Here is a 14,520-nt window from a genome sequence, read left to right as displayed (position 1 = left end):
AATTTATTTCAGAGAATAATTATTAGACTGGACCTAAAAAGAGACATAAAAAAAAGTAGACCCATTAATAATTTGAACAACTCCTTCTGCGATTATCACAACAAGTGATATCAGTATAGGTTAGCAGTGTTCTCACTTTTTACCAAAAAATTTAGATGCTAGTCTGGAGGATAGAAAGTGTTCATTCTATCAGAAGGAGACAGAGTCATCATTTATGTCTTTTACTTTTGCCAAATGAGCATATCTATGTTGAGAATGGTGGAGGACATAGTAGCGCCCTACTTCGGAGTGATTATCACCCAGCTGGATTGGTTTGTCGTCTCGTCACTTTCATTTTTATTACTGTCTCAAAATATCAAAATAAAGAACATTATTTCCAAGTTCCAGGAAATGCTCTACGTTGCAAAGTACACGAACGGGGTTATTTCACACGGAATCCAAAGCTGCATGACAGCCTTGATTAAAATCATGTGGAGACACACCATTAGCCACATAATAAATTTTAAGGATAATGCTTAAATATAATGCTTTTTTTACGAATAAATATTAGCTACTCAGGGACCGTTTATACAAGATTAAAAAAAATTTCATGATGTTAAATGATTACTCTGTGAGGCAGTGGCTGAGACCCATGGATATCATATTAAAAATTAATGTACTCATAAATTCTATGCTTTTTAATGAAGCAAAAATTCGGTGAAATGAATTTGTTTAGGATCTGGATTATTTCAAAGCTTTTTCCAATTGTAGTGTATGACCCTGTATATGTAAATATCATTATTTATTCTAAAATCCACATATAAGTTAACAATTTTTGGGTCATGATAAATATTTGACATAAAAAAACATAGTGTCCTCTATATCTTACATTCCATCATCTAGTGTGAACTTTACAAATAGCTTTGTTTAAATTACATACACTTGGGACATAGAATATTGTACTATTAAATTCAACCCCAAAAAATTATTTATGTTTGAGCCACAATCTACCTGCTCATCTCAGTTTTTCTCTCAGTCGTCTGAATTTTTGAAATATCTGGGATTATGTTAATTCAGCACTACATATTATCATCCAGAGTCATTTTTACCATTAAAACAATCAACAAATTCAAAGTAGGTTTTATAAAACTTATATAAAAGTATTTTTTATCATTATAACAGTGTTGTTATTGATTCTTTAGCTAGTTCTAAGCTTGATATATTTCCTTTTTTTTATGATGTAAAATGATGAAAAAGTCAATTATTATTGTTATAAAAATACATTAATAAAGTAGTGGAAGACAGCATGCCTACAATTAGTAACTACGGGAAGACTCTACTGTATATACCATATGTAAGTAATTATATTTAAGTAGAAAACCAAATGTGTACTGTTTTCTTAGACAAAGAGATTCACTTTAGTCCGCGCAACTATTTTTGTAAGTATTTCATCAAACCTTTCTCAATACTTACTAACATAATTATATTTTCTAATAATAAGCTTTCGATAGTTGTATGTCATTACAAATTAATGCAAATAAAGTTGTAAAAGTTATATCCAACTTGCATGTTGTCAATATGAATAAAATTTTTAAAATTTCCATATCTCTTATCATTTTTCTTTAATTCATCGAATGGATAGCGTTTTATAGAATAACTTCGTACGATTGTGAATATTAAAGATGTAGAATAACAATTATTCTTTGTTGAGGAGTGAATATATATATATATTTATTTATTATGACTAACCTTAAGGGTAAATTGATGGGATATCCACCTCTTTCTAAAGCCACGGAAACCCCAATATAATGCTGTAACCCGTAGTACATATACCCCTAAGGCTAGCATATATTTTTATATACTAAAATCACATGTTTAACAACAAAAATTTATAAGACCAAACCAAAGCCCTAAAACAGTCTATAAAAATAACAAAAGAGATTTAACAAACGTCATTAAAATAGCCAGTCTTCTTAATAGCTTCAATGTTCTGTAAAATTTCTTTTTTATTAGATTTAGTCTTTCATATTTCCCTATATATATATATATATATATTTCATATATTGGGTTGCAAATCGTATGTATTTTGGTATGTGAATTTAAAAAAAAATTAACGTGGTAATCTTGACGATTAAAAGATTGTTTGGAGGAGTGCAGCTTAGTTGCCATGAGGTTTCATTAGTTTATATAAAATTAGCTAAACTATAATTACACTGATGTCGATTCTCAATTATATTCCAAGTCCAATAAGGACTTGCAATGAAACTCTGCTGCAAATCTTCAAGGTTACTCTACGTCTTTTTGAGGACACACGAATGTTCAATCAGCTTTTGGATATAATTGAATGCAGTAGAAAAGGAAGTTAACTCCTCAGGAATTCAATAATAATAACAACAGTTCAGAATAAGACTCTTCTGTTATCCAACTAAAAAACTGGTTAAGCTAAAACAAACACCTAATTTGTATTTCTACATAGAAACATGAGTAAAGGTGAATTTGTTTGAGTTTCTATCTAATAGTGTACTTGTCTAAGTCTAAAATATTTATTTTTGAAGATACATTGAAAATATTCAAGTATTTGGATTTATTCCACCTCTTCTACAATCATTACTGCATGGAAATAATTGAAATACCTTGCGACAAAAAGCTAACTGGTTTTCATATTAGTTTACTAATTAAAGAAAATAGAGTTGTACTATAGGCAAACTTTCTTTCACTTGTTATCCAAATAGAAATGGAACACTTGTCATCTAGAACACTCGTACATCAAATAATTTCCAGATCTCACATTACTCACTGCTCAATAATCTTTGCTATAATTTGGATGGCAAATATTTTATTTTGCGTATATAAATATATCTCAAATTTTATTGGAACAACATTTATTAAATGTCACTAAGGAAGGATAAAAAACTGATATTGTAATAGTTGTAACGTTTTTAAATAATATACAATATTTAAGTTTTTATTTTTATATTTCAGTTAAAGAATAAAAGTATGATAATCTTTTGTGTAAATCAACTTATGTAACTATATTTTGAGTTAATAGGAAAAACAAAATTTTTATATTAAACCAAGAATATCTGATATAAACGAACAACAACACAAATTATAGTTTTGAAAGGAGTATAGATATTTTAATAAATGAATATATTTCTATTATACAATATGCATCCTCCAAAACTTTAAGGTCTGGATCACTTCTATTTTCATCATCGCCATGACTTTCTAGAGAAAGTTCATATATGTTACCATAATGTCATCAAAATGAGTGATAGGTCTCCTTGATAAACCCAAAAAAATTTACTCCTCTGAAAGGAAAATCAGGAGAGTTATCTGTTTGTTATCACCAAGCTGTGTTTACACCAAACGACATTAAATTACGTTTTCCCATGGTTCATTGACTTAATAATAGCCAACAAAAATTAAACTCTTTGTGTGGTGTCAAGATTTATTTAGATTGTCCAATGGTTTTTAAAAATAGGCAATGTAAACTTGCTTACATAAATAACTTATAACACTTTTTGTTTTCTTTGATTTTATACGAGTATGTTCTTCCCTTCTCTATGACGTCACTTTTTAAACCCGTAGTAGATGTCAAACATCAGTTGGAAAAGTGCTATGGTATAACCTTGTATTTTTATTAATCTTGGTATTTATAATCTTCAATTCTTGGTAGAAGTGAAGAAAATAAAAGATAGCTAGGAACGTAAGAATGAAGGATCAACTAACCAGTCCTTAGGGTGATTGAATGGTAAAAGGGACCGGACCGATAAGAAAACTGCAAGGGGGGGGGGGAGATTGATTAGAAATCAGTCCAAAGACCGATTCAACACTAATCAGCAAATATTTCTGCCATATATAACTGCTAAATTATACTTTTCTGTTTTATTTACACTCAGAACGATTTAGACAATTTTCACAACAAAGGATAGCATAACAACCAGGGTATATGAATAAAAGAAGTTATTGTTGTAACTTTAACCAGCACGTTTTACGACACATTTTTTTCATTGTTTCTGAATACATTGGATGAATACAATATCCTTTTTGTTCAAACAAAGAACAACTATATGCAACGTCTGGCATTGCATCATTACAAAGTTGATCATCACCTGAAAAATAATATTACAATAGTCAATCATACATAGGTTTATAATTATTTTTTCTTACTGCAGATTTTACATGTTTTTCTGCAGGAATATCTAATATTAGGATCTTCTTTACAACGATCCTGGCTTTTTCGACAAAGAGAAGAATGGACTAGATCCTCACACACTAAAATTGAAAATTATTATATTTTATTCCAAATTATGTATTTTATGTATTTACCATTGCAATTACCACACATTTTTGGACAATGATAATCTCTCCCATCAAAACAAATTATCTTAGCATCTCTCATACAAGCAGAATGATAGTCTTTACATTTGGCTATGAAAATAAATACTGAATTAATGAGTTTTGTTGAAAAATGTTGTATACCTTTACAAACTCCACAGGATTCTGCACATGGATGGTGATTGGATGGTTTAAAGCAATATAATGGATATTCTTTTACAAAAATTTGGCATTCTGTTGAATTCCTATCTTCACAACTACTTTCTGTAAAAAAAATGTGCAAGGCGTTATTTTAAATAAAGTTGCTTTGTTATATTACCTGTGATAAATCTTTGAGCAACGCAAAATGTACTACAGATAAAAAGTGAAGCAATTGTTGACCTCATGCTGTTAGGGAATTTGAACTACTGATATCCCAATCAAACTATTTTCTTTATTTTATACACTTATATGTAAATTAAATAAGTGTTCAGGTGTATTAAGACCTATAAGTCCATAAATAAAATAATAGCTATAGCTATTTTATTTATTTAATTTAGAAATTAAAATTATATAGAAATGATAAAAATCAAACGAATGATCATTAAAAGAAAATAAAATTGTAAAAAGATTTGATTAATTTTTTTTTTTCTTTTTTATAGGAATATCGTTAACTTTTTACTCAATTAGACCAATAAGTACATGTATGAAGAAATACCCTTTGTAGCCACAGGCCTGTATACAGCGTTTGTTTGAAGTTTTAATAAAACTAAAGGACTCTCAATTTAATTACTCAAATTCAGAAAACCAGTTTGGTTTGTTTATTTTATTAATTGAAATTATAATTAATACATTGAAAAATTTACAATTTATATAGGGATTGAAGTTAGTTATATTTAATTAATGAGTATTTTGATTCTTCATTAATTATATTTTGTTTATCAAAACTAAGACACGCAAACAATATAATGGAGTTTTTTAAAAAGATGAAATTTTTCAGACATTTGTGCAAGACCGAGTTCATGTTGATATCGTACATAAAGGGCCGTTCACTAGGATTGGAACAAACTTTGATCTCGTCGAGATTCCATATAAGTGCATAACGGTTGAGTTTTTTTTTAGCATGACATTATTTTTTCAGTAACGTTCTTTTTCGAGATGGATAAACACGATCATTCATTAAGTAGTTTGTTCAAATTCTTTTTGAACGCCAATGACTCTTGATTTAATTATTCTAGAGTGTTTTAATCGGGGCTATTTGATTTTTCGTGTTTCAAAAGTTTCAAATTGGTGTAGTTGATTCGGATTAAGCAATTTGAACCAACCTTGCCTCGTTGATGGAAAATTAAATATTTTATTAATGAACTAAAATGGATAGAATTGTTTGTGCTTAATAAGTTTAAATAATTGCAAATGTTAACATGTAAAGGTAAAAATAAGTTAAAATGTAAATAAGACGAAATAGTATCATACGACCTGGTACAGTTTTGAAATTTTTTCATTATGTGACTTCGTTCTCTAATAAAATAATAAGAAAAGGCTTCTCCAACGGCAATGCAGTGGAACACCCCTCCAATTTATTTCAGAGAATAATTATTAGACTGGACCTAAAAAGAGACATAAAAAAAAGTAGACCCATTAATAATTTGAACAACTCCTTCTGCGATTATCACAACAAGTGATATCAGTATAGGTTAGCAGTGTTCTCACTTTTTACCAAAAAATTTAGATGCTAGTCTGGAGGATAGAAAGTGTTCATTCTATCAGAAGGAGACAGAGTCATCATTTATGTCTTTTACTTTTGCCAAATGAGCATATCTATGTTGAGAATGGTGGAGGACATAGTAGCGCCCTACTTCGGAGTGATTATCACCCAGCTGGATTGGTTTGTCGTCTCGTCACTTTCATTTTTATTACTGTCTCAAAATATCAAAATAAAGAACATTATTTCCAAGTTCCAGGAAATGCTCTACGTTGCAAAGTACACGAACGGGGTTATTTCACACGGAATCCAAAGCTGCATGACAGCCTTGATTAAAATCATGTGGAGACACACCATTAGCCACATAATAAATTTTAAGGATAATGCTTAAATATAATGCTTTTTTACGAATAAATATTAGCTACTCAGGGACCGTTTATACAAGATTAAAAAAAATTTCATGATGTTAAATGATTACTCTGTGAGGCAGTGGCTGAGACCCATGGATATCATATTAAAAATTAATGTACTCATAAATTCTATGCTTTTTAATGAAGCAAAAAATTCGGTGAAATGAATTTGTTTAGGATCTGGATTATTTCAAAGCTTTTTCCAATTGTAGTGTATGACCCTGTATATGTAAATATCATTATTTATTCTAAAATCCACATATAAGTTAACAATTTTTGGGTCATGATAAATATTTGACATAAAAAAACATAGTGTCCTCTATATCTTACATTCCATCATCTAGTGTGAACTTTACAAATAGCTTTGTTTAAATTACATACACTTGGGACATAGAATATTGTACTATTAAATTCAACCCCAAAAAATTATTTATGTTTGAGCCACAATCTACCTGCTCATCTCAGTTTTTCTCTCAGTCGTCTGAATTTTTGAAATATCTGGGATTATGTTAATTCAGCACTACATATTATCATCCAGAGTCATTTTTACCATTAAAACAATCAACAAATTCAAAGTAGGTTTTATAAAACTTATATAAAAGTATTTTTTATCATTATAACAGTGTTGTTATTGATTCTTTAGCTAGTTCTAAGCTTGATATATTTCCTTTTTTATGATGTAAAATGATGAAAAAGTCAATTATTATTGTTATAAAAATACATTAATAAAGTAGTGGAAGACAGCATGCCTACAATTAGTAACTACGGGAAGACTCTACTGTATATACCATATGTAAGTAATTATATTTAAGTAGAAAACCAAATGTGTACTGTTTTCTTAGACAAAGAGATTCACTTTAGTCCGCGCAACTATTTTTGTAAGTATTTCATCAAACCTTTCTCAATACTTACTAACATAATTATATTTTCTAATAATAAGCTTTCGATAGTTGTATGTCATTACAAATTAATGCAAATAAAGTTGTAAAAGTTATATCCAACTTGCATGTTGTCAATATGAATAAAATTTTTAAAATTTCCATATCTCTTATCATTTTTCTTTAATTCATCGAATGGATAGCGTTTTATAGAATAACTTCGTACGATTGTGAATATTAAAGATGTAGAATAACAATTATTCTTTGTTGAGGAGTGAATATATATATATATTTATTTATTATGACTAACCTTAAGGGTAAATTGATGGGATATCCACCTCTTTCTAAAGCCACGGAAACCCCAATATAATGCTGTAACCCGTAGTACATATACCCCTAAGGCTAGCATATATTTTTATATACTAAAATCACATGTTTAACAACAAAAATTTATAAGACCAAACCAAAGCCCTAAAACAGTCTATAAAAATAACAAAAGAGATTTAACAAACGTCATTAAAATAGCCAGTCTTCTTAATAGCTTCAATGTTCTGTAAAATTTCTTTTTTATTAGATTTAGTCTTTCATATTTCCCTATATATATATATATATATATTTCATATATTGGGTTGCAAATCGTATGTATTTTGGTATGTGAATTTAAAAAAATTAACGTGGTAATCTTGACGATTAAAAGATTGTTTGGAGGAGTGCAGCTTAGTTGCCATGAGGTTTCATTAGTTTATATAAAATTAGCTAAACTATAATTACACTGATGTCGATTCTCAATTATATTCCAAGTCCAATAAGGACTTGCAATGAAACTCTGCTGCAAATCTTCAAGGTTACTCTACGTCTTTTGAGGACACACGAATGTTCAATCAGCTTTTGGATATAATTGAATGCAGTAGAAAAGGAAGTTAACTCCTCAGGAATTCAATAATAATAACAACAGTTCAGAATAAGACTCTTCTGTTATCCAACTAAAAAACTGGTTAAGCTAAAACAAACACCTAATTTGTATTTCTACATAGAAACATGAGTAAAGGTGAATTTGTTTGAGTTTCTATCTAATAGTGTACTTGTCTAAGTCTAAAATATTTATTTTTGAAGATACATTGAAAATATTCAAGTATTTGGATTTATTCCACCTCTTCTACAATCATTACTGCATGGAAATAATTGAAATACCTTGCGACAAAAAGCTAACTGGTTTTCATATTAGTTTACTAATTAAAGAAAATAGAGTTGTACTATAGGCAAACTTTCTTTCACTTGTTATCCAAATAGAAATGGAACACTTGTCATCTAGAACACTCGTACATCAAATAATTTCCAGATCTCACATTACTCACTGCTCAATAATCTTTGCTATAATTTGGATGGCAAATATTTTATTTTGCGTATATAAATATATCTCAAATTTTATTGGAACAACATTTATTAAATGTCACTAAGGAAGGATAAAAACTGATATTGTAATAGTTGTAACGTTTTTAAATAATATACAATATTTAAGTTTTTATTTTTATATTTCAGTTAAAGAATAAAAGTATGATAATCTTTTGTGTAAATCAACTTATGTAACTATATTTTGAGTTAATAGGAAAAACAAAATTTTTATATTAAACCAAGAATATCTGATATAAACGAACAACAACACAAATTATAGTTTTGAAAGGAGTATAGATATTTTAATAAATGAATATATTTCTATTATACAATATGCATCCTCCAAAACTTTAAGGTCTGGATCACTTCTATTTTCATCATCGCCATGACTTTCTAGAGAAAGTTCATATATGTTACCATAATGTCATCAAAATGAGTGATAGGTCTCCTTGATAAACCCAAAAAAATTTACTCCTCTGAAAGGAAAATCAGGAGAGTTATCTGTTTGTTATCACCAAGCTGTGTTTACACCAAACGACATTAAATTACGTTTTCCCATGGTTCATTGACTTAATAATAGCCAACAAAAATTAAACTCTTTGTGTGGTGTCAAGATTTATTTAGATTGTCCAATGGTTTTTAAAAATAGGCAATGTAAACTTGCTTACATAAATAACTTATAACACTTTTTGTTTTCTTTGATTTTATACGAGTATGTTCTTCCCTTCTCTATGACGTCACTTTTTAAACCCGTAGTAGATGTCAAACATCAGTTGGAAAAGTGCTATGGTATAACCTTGTATTTTTATTAATCTTGGTATTTATAATCTTCAATTCTTGGTAGAAGTGAAGAAAATAAAAGATAGCTAGGAACGTAAGAATGAAGGATCAACTAACCAGTCCTTAGGGTGATTGAATGGTAAAAGGGACCGGACCGATAAGAAAACTGCAAGGGGGGGGAGATTGATTAGAAATCAGTCCAAAGACCGATTCAACACTAATCAGCAAATATTTCTGCCATATATAACTGCTAAATTATACTTTTCTGTTTTATTTACACTCAGAACGATTTAGACAATTTTCACAACAAAGGATAGCATAACAACCAGGGTATATGAATAAAAAGAAGTTATTGTTGTAACTTTAACCAGCACGTTTTACGACACATTTTTTTCATTGTTTCTGAATACATTGGATGAATACAATATCCTTTTGTTCAAACAAAGAACAACTATATGCAACGTCTGGCATTGCATCATTACAAAGTTGATCATCACCTGAAAAATAATATTACAATAGTCAATCATACATAGGTTTATAATTATTTTTTCTTACTGCAGATTTTACATGTTTTTCTGCAGGAATATCTAATATTAGGATCTTCTTTACAACGATCCTGGCTTTTCGACAAAGAGAAGAATGGACTAGATCCTCACACACTAAAATTGAAAATTATTATATTTTATTCCAAATTATGTATTTTATGTATTTACCATTGCAATTACCACACATTTTTGGACAATGATAATCTCTCCCATCAAAACAAATTATCTTAGCATCTCTCATACAAGCAGAATGATAGTCTTTACATTTGGCTATGAAAATAAATACTGAATTAATGAGTTTTGTTGAAAAATGTTGTATACCTTTACAAACTCCACAGGATTCTGCACATGGATGGTGATTGGATGGTTTAAAGCAATATGATGGATATTCTTTTACAAAAATTTGGCATTCTGTTGAATTCCTATCTTCACAACTACTTTCTGTAAAAAAAAAATGTGCAAGGCGTTATTTTAAATAAAGTTGCTTTGTTATATTACCTGTGATAAATCTTTGAGCAACGCAAAATGTACTACAGATAAAAAGTGAAGCAATTGTTGACCTCATGCTGTTAGGGAATTTGAACTACTGATATCCCAATCAAACTATTTTCTTTATTTTATACACTTATATGTAAATTAAATAAGTGTTCAGGTGTATTAAGACCTATAAGTCCATAAATAAAATAATAGCTATAGCTATTTTATTTATTTAATTTAGAAATTAAAATTATATAGAAATGATAAAAATCAAACGAATGATCATTAAAAGAAAATAAAATTGTAAAAAGATTTGATTAATTTTTTTTTTCTTTTTTATAGGAATATCGTTAACTTTTTTACTCAATTAGACCAATAAGTACATGTATGAAGAAATACCCTTTGTAGCCACAGGCCTGTATACAGCGTTTGTTTGAAGTTTTAATAAAACTAAAGGACTCTCAATTTAATTACTCAAATTCAGAAAAACCAGTTTGGTTTATTTATTTTATTAATTGAAATTATAATTAATACATTGAAATTATTTACAATTTATATAGGGATTGAAGTTAGTTATATTTAATTAATGAGTATTATTGATTCTTCATTAATTATATTTTGTTTATCAAAACTAAGACACGCAAACAATATAATGGAGTTTTTTAAAAAGATGAAATTTTTCAGACATTCGTGCAAGACCGAGTTCATGTTGATATCGTACATAAAGGGCCGTTCACTAGGATTGGAACAAACTTTGATCTCGTCGAGATTCCATATAAGTGCATAACGGTTGAGTTTTTTATTAGCATGACATTATTTTTTCGGTGATGTTCTTTTTTCGAGATGGATAAACACGATCATTCATTAAGTAGTTTGTTCAAATTCTTTTTGAACGCCAATGACTCTTGATTTAATTATTCTAGAGTGTTTTAATCGGGGCTATTTGATTTTTCGTGTTTCAAAAGTTTCAAATTGGTGTAGTTGATTCGGATTAAGCAATTTGAACCAACCTTGCCTCGTTGATGGAAAATTAAATATTTTATTAATGAACTAAAATGGATAGAATTGTTTGTGCTTAATAAGTTTAAATAATTGCAAATGTTAACATGTAAAGGTTAAAATAAGTTAAAATGTAAATAAGACCAAATGGTATCATACGACCTGGTACAGTTTTGAAATTTTTTCATTATGTGACTTTGTTCTAAAATAAAATAATAAGAAAAGGCTTCTCCAACGGCAATGCAGTGGAACACCCCTCCACTTTATTTCAGAGAATAATTATTAGACTGGACCTAAAAAGAGACATAAAAAAAAGTAAACCCATTAATAATTTGAACAACTCCTTCTGCGATTATTACCACAAGTGGCTTAAATATAGGTTAGCAGTGTTCTCACTTTTTACCAAAAAATTTAAATGCAAGTCTGAAGGATAGAAAGTGTTCATTCTATCAGAAGGAGACGGAGTCATCATTTATGTCTTTTACTTTTGCCAACGGGGTTATTTCACACGGAATCCAAAGCTGCATGACAGCCTTGATTAAAATCATGTGGAGACACACCATTAGCCACATAATAATTTTTAAGGATAATGCTTAAATATAATGCTTTTTTTACGAATAAATATTAGCTACTCAGGGACCGTTTATACAAGATTAAAAAAAATTTCATGATGTAAAATGATTACTCTGTGAGGCAGTGGCTGAGACCCATGGATATCATATTAAAAATTAATGTACTGATAAATTCTATGCTTTTTAATGAAGCCAAATAATTCGGTGAAATGAATTTGTTTAGGATCTTGATTATTTCAAAGCTTTTTCCAATTGTAGTGTATGACCCTGTATATGTAAATATCATTATTTACTCTAAAATCCAAATATAAGTTAACAATTTTTGGGTCATGATAAATATTTAGGAACAACATGATTGTGATGCAAAAAAAAAAAAAATACCTGCTAAATATTTGACATAAAAAAACATAGTGCCCTCTATATCTTACATTCCATCATCTAGTGTGAACTTTACAAATAGCTTTGAATAAATTACATACACTTGGGAAATAGAATATTGTACATAATTTACTGAATGATGTTTTATTGTGGTAAAATGTGAGACAGACATGTATGAGGAAATCTACAGGTGAAATGTTATATACAATTCCAAATATCAAGCACCTTAGAGTTCTATATAATATATATTGTATATAAAGTATTATCTGCTTCAACAGTCAAATATCTCGAAGAAGGGATTAATGCCCTCAACATGAGTGGCCTCAATGTCATTCTTATGATTGAAGAGGCCTAATCAACGAAAAAAAGCAAGTTTGGGAAGGAAAATACCAGGACGTAGTCGACCCCTTATTACAGAGGAAAAAATGAAAATATAATTTATTCACATCCAATATAATCCAATCATAAAAACCTTCTATTGTTGTTGTGTGGCCGTTTCAATTAACGACCACCCACCCAAAATTAATTTTTACTCTAAATTATCTTTGTGGTAGACCTTAATAGCTTACTTACACAACAACACCAGGAAGTTGCACCCCCTCTTTGACCCTATATACGACTTGAAAAAAAAAAATTACGACTGTTTCCAGAGGAAATAGTTCTTCAAAATTCCCCTCTACACTTTGTTAGTTTATTCAGTTTTAATAAAGTTTGATATATTTAGAATTAAAGTATAATATATATAACTAATAATCCCTATCCAGCAAATTTGAGTTATAACTTCATTATTTCGTCATTAACATAGTGTCTTCAAATTCTTGTACTCTATATGTTTGATATATTTCGACTTCCGAGTCTCTGGTTGATTTTACGAATATTTGAATATATTTGAGTTAAACTATAGTCTTTTAATTACTAAGTGGCTAAATTTCATCATGCTAGACTGAATTACATTAGTCATAATTTCAATTGCAAGATAAATGCTTTAGTATGCATAGTCATACTTATTTTGAAATTTTATTAGCCATGTAGTGTGCAAATAGACTAAACAAATAAATACTTATAAAAAGATTGCATGTAATAAATGTTTTTACTTTTCAGGCAAGAAAAATTGAAATTACTCTGTCTTTTTCGAATCAGGTTAGGTAATTTTTGCATCATGGAGTCTCTATATGTCTATAAAAATATTGGAAGTGCTCTTTATGTTCTATGCATATTTATTTATTACTACTACAATTATAATATTTTGGTCAACTACGATTGCGTCAACTTCTTTTTCACATCATCAATCCATGTTTTTATCTCTAGTAGTTAAAGTAAAAGAAACAATTGTTACTTGTGAGTACTTTCTTTTACGGAACATAATATATTTTATTAGATACACAACCTTTTGCTTAAATATTCATTGTAAAAATTAATATAATACTTTACAAGTCGTTACCTTTATTGTATCTCCCAGCCTCTCTTACTAAAGAAACAGAAAAATACCCAACATCAGCTAATAAACAGCTAATTATTACCTAGTATGGAATTATTTACGCCTTAAAAAACATCATTATAATTCAATTAATCAACAATGGCAACACTGATTCTGAAAAAGAAGCCTAGACATCAACAGCTGACATTGAAATTGTTGGACTAGCAAAATTTTGTTTCTAAACCACAAATTTAGTTGCCATGAGAATTAAATAACAAATTTATCTAAAGCTACAGATACTTTTTCTTTTACCTACCACTTATTGTGCTCAAATATTTTGATCATTTTATTTCTTAATCGTCATCCATTGAAAATCAAAATCGATGCTAGAAATGAAGGAAATATAACAACAATCATTACATTCATTAAAGTTTGTTAATTATTTAAAGAATCAGATAAAATACATCATTAGGAATAATTAAATTAGTAGAAAAAAAAGGAACATTGTACGTCAACACAATTAATAGATTCGAGGTTGAATAAATTTATAATATTGTTCCGAGGGAGTAGTATATATATTCATTCGATATTGTACATTGTATGAAGAAGTGTGATGAAATCATAAAACATTAAATTGTTTTCTAAGGAAAGCCTCTCTCAATTCCATATAT

The 14,520-nt window shown here is 28.8% G+C and overlaps 2 protein-coding genes across 2 annotated transcripts; both read right to left on the bottom strand.

The window, feature by feature from the left end:
- Positions 1-3,841: 3,841 nt before the first annotated feature.
- On the bottom strand, positions 3,842-4,724 carry LOC121128311 (uncharacterized). Its single transcript, XM_040723897.2, has 5 exons — positions 4,640-4,724; positions 4,465-4,584; positions 4,312-4,413; positions 4,153-4,257; positions 3,842-4,094 (listed from the first exon to the last, which is right to left on the bottom strand). The coding sequence occupies exons 1-5, from the start codon at positions 4,704-4,706 to the stop codon at positions 3,946-3,948; spliced, it is 543 nt and encodes a 180-aa protein (XP_040579831.2). The 5' UTR covers positions 4,707-4,724; the 3' UTR covers positions 3,842-3,945.
- Positions 4,725-9,705: 4,981 nt separating this feature from the next.
- On the bottom strand, positions 9,706-10,614 carry LOC121128284 (uncharacterized). The gene is made up of 5 exons (XM_040723863.2): positions 10,505-10,614; positions 10,328-10,447; positions 10,175-10,276; positions 10,017-10,120; positions 9,706-9,958 (listed from the first exon to the last, which is right to left on the bottom strand). Exons 1-5 carry the CDS (start codon positions 10,569-10,571, stop codon positions 9,839-9,841), a joined length of 513 nt encoding a protein of 170 aa, XP_040579797.1. The 5' UTR covers positions 10,572-10,614; the 3' UTR covers positions 9,706-9,838.
- Positions 10,615-14,520: the final 3,906 nt, after the last annotated feature.

Source organism: Lepeophtheirus salmonis, chromosome 13, assembly GCF_016086655.4.
Source record: "Lepeophtheirus salmonis chromosome 13, UVic_Lsal_1.4, whole genome shotgun sequence".
Classification (NCBI taxonomy): Eukaryota; Metazoa; Arthropoda; class Copepoda; order Siphonostomatoida; family Caligidae; genus Lepeophtheirus; species Lepeophtheirus salmonis.
The sequence above is the reverse complement of the archived record's forward strand: the minus strand, read 5'-3'. Positions and strand labels throughout refer to the sequence as shown.